Genomic DNA, 10,703 nt, shown 5'->3' on the forward strand with positions numbered 1-10,703 from the left:
ATAGACAAGAAAAAGTTGTTTGGCTCCTGGGAATCATTCCATGAGCCTACTCAGCATGGTAATTAGCTGGTAAACCAATCCCCAGGTAATTTAATTGGATAATAGCTCAATAGGCTAATGCACTAATCCTCTTGAAACTCAGTTACATTCAGCACTTGATACAATATACAGTAGGTACTATGGTCATTTGCATTATAGTCATCTAATACTCTGACCATCTAATCACATGATACTCTAATTGCACTCTGGCTTAATCAGCTGAATCCAAACCCTCTGATATCCCAGTTAATTAACATCATTCCTTCCCATTGCAATGCTCTCAGACCCTTAACTCTACCTCTCTTGCTTATTTCACAGTTGTCACTTTAGTATTCCTTTTCCACTACTTCAGATTCCACTACTATACTTTGCACCATTCTGTTGTTTTGTGATTGCTGCTGTATTTATTGGTTTTTATATCATTACCATCTACACTTTAGGCAAACTAGGAATTTCATTGCACCCTGATGAAAATGACAATCTAGCCTAATCCAGCCTTTAACAAATCACAAAGTTATGATAATACAAACTCATATAACAAAGCAACAGTTATGTCTGTGTTGGATTAATTGATCCTAAAGGTACTTCCATCGACATAAACACTATTCAGACAGGGTGGTCTTTCTGTTTTGAAGACTAAAGAGCCCCATGTTCACATCCATTATTTTTCCTACTCGTACTTATATGTCTTTTCTCCCTTATACTGTTCCAAAAAGGACACCTTCTGTCCTGCTTGAAGATGAATATTGAATGGATCTCTGGTAAGATATGATGGACTCTTGCTCTCACAATCTACCTCAGTATGGTCTTGCACATTATCCTGATTACACTGGCACCCATCACCCTATCTCTTTCCCCTCCTCTGCTCTCTCCATCTTTCCAACACCCACACGCTCCTACTGGTTTTCCTCCACACCTCCTTCCCTTTTTTCTATGGTCCACTGTCTTCTGCTGTCGAATTCCACCGTCAGCCCTTTGTCACTTCCACCTATCACCTACAAAAGAAAGTCTGCAGATGCTGGAAAGTCGAGCAAAAGACACAAAATGCTTGAGGTATGCAGCGGGCCAGGCAACATCTGTGGAAAAAAGTACAGTTGATGTTTTGGGCCAGAACCCTTAGGCGGGACTCCACCTACCACCTCACAGCTTCTTTAATCATTCCCACTCCCCACCCTCCCTCGCCTGTCTGTCACCACCCTCCTCACCTAGATCCACCTATCATCTACCAGCTCTTGCTCCATCCCTTCCAGCAAATTTTTTTATAGTGGCAGTTCTGATGAAGAGCCTCAACTGCTCATTTCCCCTTGTGGATGCTGCCAACTCAATGGGTTCTTCCAGCTCCTTTGTATGTCACACCTTATTGTCTGCCTGCACTGCACTTTCTCTGCATCTGTAACACTTCATTCTGCATTCTGTTATTGTTTTCCCTTGCATTACCTTGATTTACTGATGTGGTGAAATGATTTAAATGGATGGCATGCAAAACATAGTTTTTCACTGGATCTTGGTACGTATTCCAATTACCAATGTCAATGAAGTCCACTTATTGCATTATCTCTTCAGCCTAGGCCGGTCACAACCCTCAGGAGTTAACAATGGATTTACCAATTTCAGACAACAAGCCTATGATGGAAGATCATTCATCCTCACTCACTTTCTTTCTCAAAGGCACTGTCTTGTCTCCTAAGTATTTCCAGCATTTCCCATGTTTTGTCCTGCTTCTCGCAGTTCCAGTAGGCTCATTTGTTTTAATTATTCTCTCTATTTTCCCTGATTCAACTATTAACCAGCCACCTCCAAGAGTATCGTCCAACCTCTCTTTATTCTCCGTCCCCCTCTGTTACTGCAACTTAAAACATGTTTGCTCACCTCTCTAGTTCTGAGGAAACATGAACTACTTCTCTCTCCACAGATGCTACTGATCAGCTGAGTACATCTATCACTATCTGCTTCACTCTCCAATTTGCAGTACCTTAATGATTTTTGTTCCATTGTTAGTACATTGAATGCTTTATAAGGCACTGGTGAGGCCACACTTGGAGTATTGTGAGCAGTATTGAGCCCCTTATCTAAGAAAGGATGCGCTGACATTGGAGAGGATTCAGAGGAGGTTCATGACAATGATTATGGAAATGAAAGATTATCGTATAAGGAACATTTGAAGGCTCTGGGCCTGTAGTCACTGGATTTTAGAAGAATGAGAGGGTATCTCATTGAAACCTATCGAATGTTGAAAGGCCTAGATAGAGTAGATGTGGAGAGGATGTTTCCTATGGTGGTGGAATCTAGGACCAGAGGGCACGGCCTCAGAATAGAGGGAGGTCCATTTAGAACAGAGATGAGGAGGAATTCATTTAACCAGAGGATGGTGAATCTGTGGAATTCATTGCCACAGGTGGCTGTGGAGGCCAGGTCACTGGGTTCATTTAAGGTGGAGGTTGCCAGGTTCTTGATTAGTCAGGGTGTAAAAGGTTACAGGGAGAAGGCAGGAGATTGGGATTGAGAGGGAAATGGATAAGCCATGATGAAATGGTGGAGCAGACTCAATGGGCCAAATGGCCTAATTCTGCTCCTATATCCTATGGTTTTTTACTCAGTGAAGTCAGATGAAAGCACTCTTTCAAAAGACATAACCCCGCTTTCTCGAGGTTATCTTTTGTATAGTCTGTAATCAAACACACACTTTACTATCCTTTTAAAATAAATGTATTTATAAAAGACATTTGGGATCCCAATAACTATTATCTCATATTGTTTCTGCTTTTGAATTGTATTTTCTGTATTCAGCTTGAAATGCTGAACAATTATGAGCATGCAATCAATTATAAATCTTCTACTGCTTTTATTTTTGCCTCAATGGGACAGAAATTCAATAACGTACATCCTGTTTGCACATTGCACTCTGATCTGAATCTTGACATTTATAGCTGGCATTGCAAGACCACATTTTTCTCTGCATCTCAGTTCATGTGATAATAATGAGCTATTTACCAATTACCAACACGCATTGGATTCTGGTATTGAGGCAACTAACATTAGGTGATATTCTGCGTAACATTTTGATGTTGTGTGGATATCTTCTCAGTACACATCTAAATGAAGCATGTCTCCGTCGTGGTCAATTGTTCTACTTGAAAATAATACCGTGCTTCTGTAAATAGGATTAGCATAGATCCATACTTGATGTTTGGCATGTACGTGGTGTGGGGAACCACCACTGTGTTTTATGACTCTACGGTTCTAATTCAGATAAATGAAAAACACACATCTTGTGCAAAATAGAGATAGGGAAGTATGCCAAGAGCTTGATCTCCAAAATCCTGTGTGTTGTAATTGGTCAGAAAGAACCGTGTGGTAAATTCTGAAGTTCTGGAAAAAATGAGCGAGAGTAAGTGACAGTGTTAAGAGTGCAACATATCAAGTGTAGAGAAGGAGGAAATACATAGGTTGTTGGGTACTTGTACCATACAGTCATAGAGTAAAACAGTACAAAAACAGAGACTTTAACCCAATCATCTATGCCATCCAAGATGCTCACCTAAGCCAGTCCAGAAGAAACAAATAGAAGAAGCAAGGAGCAACAAGAATGATCATAAAATGGAAGAAGACAATCAAAGCAATGAGAAACCTTGATATTTGGAGTATTAAATGTGGGCACTTGAGTTCAAATCAAAAAGGAGCTACCATCTCAAGTGACACACACAAAATGCTCAGCAGGCCAGACAGCACCTATGGTAAACAGTTGATATTTCAGGCTGAAACCCTTCATCAAGACTGGAAAAAAAAAAGATGAGAAGTCAGAGCAAGAAGGTGGGGGAAAGGTGGGGGGGGGGAAGAAGTACCAGGTGGCAGGTGATAGGTGAAACTGGGAGAGGGGGAGGGGTGAAGTAAAGAGCTGAGTAGTTGATTGGTGAAAGAGATTAAGGTCTGGAGAAGGGAGAATCTAATAAGAGAGGACAGAAGACCATGGAAGAAAGGGAAGGGGAGGAGCACCAGGGGGAGATAATGGGCAGGTAAGGAGATAAGGTGAGAGAGGGAAACAGGAATAGGGGAATGGTGAAGGGGGGCAATTACCGGAAGTTCGAGAAATCTGGTTGGAGGCTACTTAGACGGAATATAACCTGAGTGTGGCCTCATCGTGGCAGTAGAGGAGGCCATGGATTGACAGGACTGACATTTCCTCCCCTTCTCCCACTTTCTTGTTCTGACTCCTCATTTTCTTTTCTGGTCCTGATGAAAGGTCTCGGCCCAAAACGACGACTGTTTATTCTTTTCCATAGATGTTGCCTGGCCTGCTGAATTCCTCCAGCATTTTGTGTGTGTTGCCTTGGATTTCCAGCATCTATAGATTTCCTCATATTTGTGCGTCCATTTCAATCCCATTTCCCATCTTATTTGTATAGTAAAGTGTTCACTCAAATATTTTTCAAATCAGTCCTAATGCAGGGCCTTGACCCAAAATGTCAATGATCCCTCTGCCTCCACAGGTCCTGCTTGACCTGCTCGGATCCTGCAGCAGTTTGTTTTTTGTTATTCTCCAAATTCACCGAGTTATTGAGATTGTTCTGGCATTTCAGACTGGGCATTCAATATTACCTCTACTCTCCAGATCTGAAATGATTCTTCTCATCTCTCTAATTCCATTACCATTAATCTAAATCCATACTTCCTATGTAGTTATTCACCATTTTGTGAAAAACCTAATGTCTTTGTAGTTTGCACACTCTGAGCAATTCAATCTTCTCTGTTCCAAAGAAAACAACCAAACATTTCCAATTTTTCCTTGCAGCCAAAATACTCCATTTCTGGCCACATTCTCATGAGTTCCATTTGCATTCTCTCAGGTGCTGGCAAACCCTTCCTGTAATGTAGTAATCAGAACTTTATAATCTGAATTTCAGACTCCCATGGTTAGTCCAGCTAGCATCTTACATATTTGTAGCATTATTTCTCTGGTCTTCTGTGTTCAGGACATTGAGGAATACTGTATATGCTTAAGCTTTCTTACTATCTTATCTACTTGTGCATCCTCCTTTAGGATGTTTGTTCACATCCTTTGTTCGTCTGTACTTCATTTTTTTTTAACCCTCTTCAGTTTTCCAGAAGATGTAATTACAGATGCCTTAGAGATGGGAACAAGAATGTAGTGTTCATTGAATGAGATGTACTGAGCTGGGAAATTATGAAGAGCTGGAGTACCCATATGTGCAAGAACATTATATGTTTTGAAAGATGCTTGCAACTCTCTTCCCCTCTTGTTCTCACTAATTCCTGCCCGAGTCACGCTCCAAAGTTGCTAGGTTCTCCAGTTTCTTACAATTTGTCTTCTTGTCTTGCTGCGAAATATTATCTTTTGTATTTTTGTTATACTTCTCATTCCAGTTGCATTCCATTAATTGCTGGGCATAGACAGTTTGTTGGACGTATGCCTGGTTTTTATGCTAGGATTATATTTCTGTGAAACTCTGCTACTGCAGATCCCAGTGTTAGTTTTACGATTTTCTGTGAGGGAATAGTTTTTTGAGCACTTAAAGGCATTTTTGTTGAAATATGCAAATGAAATGTTCAGCTCAGGATAAAGGTGATAGATAAAGATTGTGGAGAAGGGTATCAGGGTGGCGCATCAATGAAATTATATGGCAATCCAAAGAATCAAGTTCAAACCCCATCACAATACTGAAGAATTTATATTCTGTTACTAATTTGAAACAATTAATTGACATAATGATTACTGCAAAACTTATTACATTCTCATAAAAATCTATTTGGTTAAGGAGGGGACATTTGGCATTCTTACTCAATATGTGTGACTCCAAATTCTTCCCAAATAGCTTAACAAGTCACTCGTTGTACCTCTACTGCTACATTTAAAGAGAGGTAGTTGGGATTATTTTCACCAGATGGACTGCGGAGGTTCAAGAAGGCAACTCACCAATATCTTTAAAAACAAGAGAAATCTGAGCAACGCATCTGAGTCCGAAACGTCGGCTGTACTTTTTCCATAGACGCTGCTTGGCCTGCTGATTTCCTCCAGCATTTTCTGTGTGTTTCAGGGTGATTAGGGATGGATGATAAATGTAGACCTTGCCAATGGTATCCAGACCCTGAAGTTAAATACACTAACTTAAAAATAAGTTCACGAGAGTGAAGCCAGATATGAGTGTACGTTCTGTATTATTGTCTCCCTTGTATTGATGGGTCCTGGGTTCCAAGTGGATGCATTTTCTCTTTACATATCTTGTCTAAACTTTTTAGGCAGACATTCTTCCAGACTTCTGTCAGGCATTCCATCAGCTTTCTTCTTGCTAAACTAAAGGAGCCCATTCGGTTCGTTCTTTCTTGTTAATTATAACCCACCAACCTTATATCTTTGAATAAATCTATTTTACTTTTAATAAAATCAGAACAATGTCCCAAATTCAATCTAAACAAGGAACCAACAAGCTTAATATGCAGTGTCTGCTTTTTTTAAATTGATTTTACTCATCTCAAAATGAGCCACAGCAGTTAGATTGCAATTGTTACTGTTGTGTTACTACTTCTCATGATTTGAACACTTATAACCTCAGATCAATGAGCTTCTTTATCTTTCACTGCAACCCTCCCTTCACGCCTTGTCAGCTTCCAATTTCTTGATAATGAGCTCAGCCTTGCAAATACAGCATCTGGAAAGGGTGCTCATTTGAGACCAGCTGGTCCATCCAGCCTGCCTACGTGGCCAGATCATCGTGACTGGATGGTTTGCACCCAATGTAAGATCCAGGGAGAAGCAGAAGGCAAAAGCCCAGACACAGTAGAGAGTACTACTCTGGGAAATTATGCATTCAGGCAATCTCCTGACCTCAAGATGAGACCATTGTTCCAATTAAGAAGAGGTTCAGCTCCTGAAGGCTGTAGAGAGCCAGTACTTCATCCAGATCACCCATCCCCGTGCAAGCTCCAATTTGCCTACATTCCCATTCCTGCTGAACTCCTCCTGACTTACTGCCCTGAAGAATGCCTCTTCAGGTTACCGAACACAGAGTTCCATCCATTTGTAAATAACAGGTGGAATATCCAGCTTACTCCTTATCCGACAATCCCAGGCACATGGGGCAGATGCAGAATAAACATCCCATCCCTGTCTTCAACTCCAAAAAAATACTGTAGACCGTTTCTATAGTTCTGGAGCATGGCTCTATCCCACATCTCAGCTACATTATCAGGAGCAGAGCTTTGAGTTGGTTTTCAATTGATATTGCCTGTGGTTCTCTCCCTACCTCTCACCACCACACCCCCCCCCCCCATTCCTTCAAGACATTTTATTGCCAAAGAGTGATTTAGTTAAACTTACAAATGTAATAATTTAACACTGTTAGTTTATTTCTTTATTATTTACACAATTTGTCCTCTTTTGCACGCTGGACGTTTGTAAGTCTTTGATTTTTTTCATGAATTCTATTGTATTTCTCATTTTCTTGTGGGTGCCTGCAAGAATATGAATCTCCAGGTTAATAATGGTGTAGACACTTTGATAATAAATTTACTTAGAACTTTTAAAATATCTTATTTATGCTCAAAAGAACTGAGACATCTGTAAAGCTGAACTGTCAGGCTTGTTCCTGGGTATTTTTCAGCTGACCCACCTTTCAGTGCTTTGCCGGCTGTGATCGGAGCTGCTGTGGTTGGAATGCTGGTTGCTGTTGCTGGAACAGTTTTGGTGTTTCAATATGTTATGAGGAACCGTGAAAACTTTCCATGTAAGTAATTTTCATCCCACTTGGACATTAATTACTTTCAACTTTGATGCTTCCCAGATGCAGAAACCAATAAAAAGCCTTGATGTATTGATGAGTGTGGGAATTTGCAAACAGTGGTGCAGCCAATTGAACTGTTGCTTTGCACACCAGAGACTTGGTTTGATCCTGACCTCAGGTCCTGTTTGTGTGTGGAGTTTGTATGTTCTCCCTATGCCTGGGTTTCCTGTGGATGCTGTGGTTTCTTCCCACATCCCAAAGATGTGCGGGCTGGCAGATTAATTGGTCAGTGTAAAATGATCTTGGTGTGAGGGTGAGTGGTAGTATCTAGGGAGGTGGGGAAGGGGGAAAGTTGATGGGATTGTGGGGAGAATAAAAGAAACACGATTCAAGAAGAAACGGGTGCTTAATGGTTCGTGTCGACACAATGGGCTGAAAGGCCTGTCTTTGCTGTGATTTTATCATCTACCCCTTTCTTTTAATGAGTGGAGTTATAATTAAGCATTTCTTGCCCATGCATTGCAGATCCTTAACCCTTCTCTGTAGGTATGAGATCTGAGCCAAGGCAAAGAAATAAATGCCAGGCAAATAAATTTTTTGGGAAATTTCCCTCTGAGGTTTTCGGAAGATTGGAGCATCCAAGAGACTGCATGTAGCAAGTAGGAACCTTCCTGTATTTTATGCAGTCTTTGCTTTCATCAGGAACAGGCTCCCTCTCAAGGGCGAGCAGTGTATCAGCAGATGCAATGGTTTCTGTAGGCTCACTCACTGTTCTCTGAGGACCATTAACCATTCACACTTCTATGATGTTAAGAAGTGGCACACAGTAGTCCAAGCTTCACATCATATTGTCTTCGGCTTGATATTTCCTCAGTGCTCACAAGGCTATCAAAACTTTCTTTTTCTTATAAAATCTTCCTGTCCAGCTTAGCCATTAACCCATCCCATTCACGGATTTGCATCCACATCCCTCTCATACTTCATTCTGATTGCTCTCTCTCAAACATGAATCTGGTTAGCTACCATTGGTATTATTGTAATCTGCTCCATGAGACCAACAGTATTTTCAGTCTCTTGAAAAGACTTGTGACATATGAGGCAATTCTATGCACAAGGAGATGCCATAAACAGATTTCTATCCTCGTAATTGATAAATAGAAAATGGGGCTGATTCATTATCAAATAATTCCAGGCCCCAGATAGGTGAGATGTAGAACACTCTACCCTCTTCACCCTCCCATGAAATACCTTTGAGGAAAGTATGGGATAGATACGCAGTCAAACTTCTATTACAGTTCTTTGCAGCTCTTCCTAGGCAGATAGAGCGCGGGTTGATGACTATTCTCAAACCAGATAGTCCCAGGCAGAACACACAGATAATGAGATCAGTGAGAAGGTGAGAGAAGAATCTGGAAATGATGGTGTTCTCATGTAGCTTGCAGCTTGATGTTCTCAGGTTGGATCAGGAAGTTACAGTCATAAATAAGCACTCATGCAAAAGCTCTTATTAATTTAAATGATGGGTCTAACAGAGTCTGTAATCTTGAGCATTAATATCAAGAAGCAGCTGTCCTATTTCCTGCCATCATGTCCTGAACAAGTGAGGAATGATATATTTGCAAATGTTAAGTGCATTGAATTCAAATGAGAAAGTCTGCTCTGAGGTTGAAGGACAATGGGTGACGATGATCATCATCAGAAGCCTGGGTGGAAGGTATGAAGATCCTGAGATGCCCAGTCGTCAAGATCCCCCTCTCAGCCTCACCGGTGTAGTCCAAAGGAAAGCTTATGAAGCAATATGTCTGACACTAGCTTGCTGCAGGAGCTGCCGGAAGGATGTTCGCTGATGTCCAGCTGCCTTAGCGGCTCCACTCCGGATTTGCTGTCTTGGCTTACTCCCATTGCCTTCATCTCTCCCAAGGCTGTCCACAAGGCAGTGGAGATATTTACCCATAGCTGGGGATCTGGTTCACGAGCACCAGGGTGTGTCCACAAACCGGTGGGCCTGTGTGCTACGTGTGCGGGGGCCAGACCTCCTCCCCGTCCTCTATAGTTCAGCCTGAGTCCGAAGGGGGTTCAATTTCCACATGTCACCAGTGAGGAGGCACTACGTGAGGCTTGCTGTTGGAGATGCTATGGACTGGCAAGGAGAGACTTACACATTCATTTCTCCTTTTTGTAAGACTGCTAGCCAGTGGAGGAAACTGAAAGTGAGAGCGACAAGCATGGCCCAGTACATTACCACACTAGATGCATCTCAACAACCATTTTGACAGCATAGTGTTCCTTAAATAATTGATGGATAATTATGAAACATTGATATATTTTAATGGTTGACTATCTCTTGTTCTCAGGGTTACATGATCTGCTGTTTCAACAGTAAGTATTGCATAATCTTAACAAATACCTTGGAGAACCTGATTGTGTCTTCTCCCAAGTTTGTTTCACAATAAAGTGCTCTCTCTGCTATTCTGAAAAGTCAACTTTCTGAGTGTTACTCAAAGCTTATTTTGTAGCCTGGGGAGAGTACGCACTCAGGATCACAAATATTTTTTCAGGTCTGTAATTCCTTTATCTGCTTTAGATGTTTCAATTTAAAATAACACAGTTCCTTCTGTTATAATCTCAGCTTAATTTTAGTCCACACTCTTGTGTGCCAACTAGTTACTGTATGTATGCAGTATGAAAATAAATAAAACAAAATGTACAGAACCAATACATAGAGGCAAATCTAAAAAATTACAATCAACATTAGAATCCTAACAACCCTGTACCTTGTACACAATATCAAAAATATGAATAAAAACATCTCATCTTAACTAAGAGGTATACTCGCTTTAGCACACACGTGCTTAACTCCCAAACACACATAGGCTAGACCCTGAAATGAGTTCTCCTCGCTTACACTACATGAACAAAGGTTAACAC

General features: G+C 41.1%; 1 protein-coding gene across 1 annotated transcript in view; it reads left to right on the top strand.

The window, feature by feature from the left end:
* LOC132385058 (V-set and immunoglobulin domain-containing protein 10-like 2) overlaps positions 1–10,324 on the top strand; it is a 55,016-nt gene extending 44,692 nt beyond the window's left edge. The window contains exon 8 of the mRNA XM_059956759.1: positions 7,626–10,324. Within this exon, the coding sequence (XP_059812742.1) occupies positions 7,626–7,786 (161 nt within the window). The 3' untranslated portion in view covers positions 7,787–10,324. The remainder of the gene's footprint in view (positions 1–7,625) is intronic.
* Positions 10,325–10,703: the final 379 nt, after the last annotated feature.

This window comes from Hypanus sabinus, chromosome X2, assembly GCF_030144855.1.
Source record: "Hypanus sabinus isolate sHypSab1 chromosome X2, sHypSab1.hap1, whole genome shotgun sequence".
Lineage (NCBI taxonomy): Eukaryota > Metazoa > Chordata > Chondrichthyes > Myliobatiformes > Dasyatidae > Hypanus > Hypanus sabinus.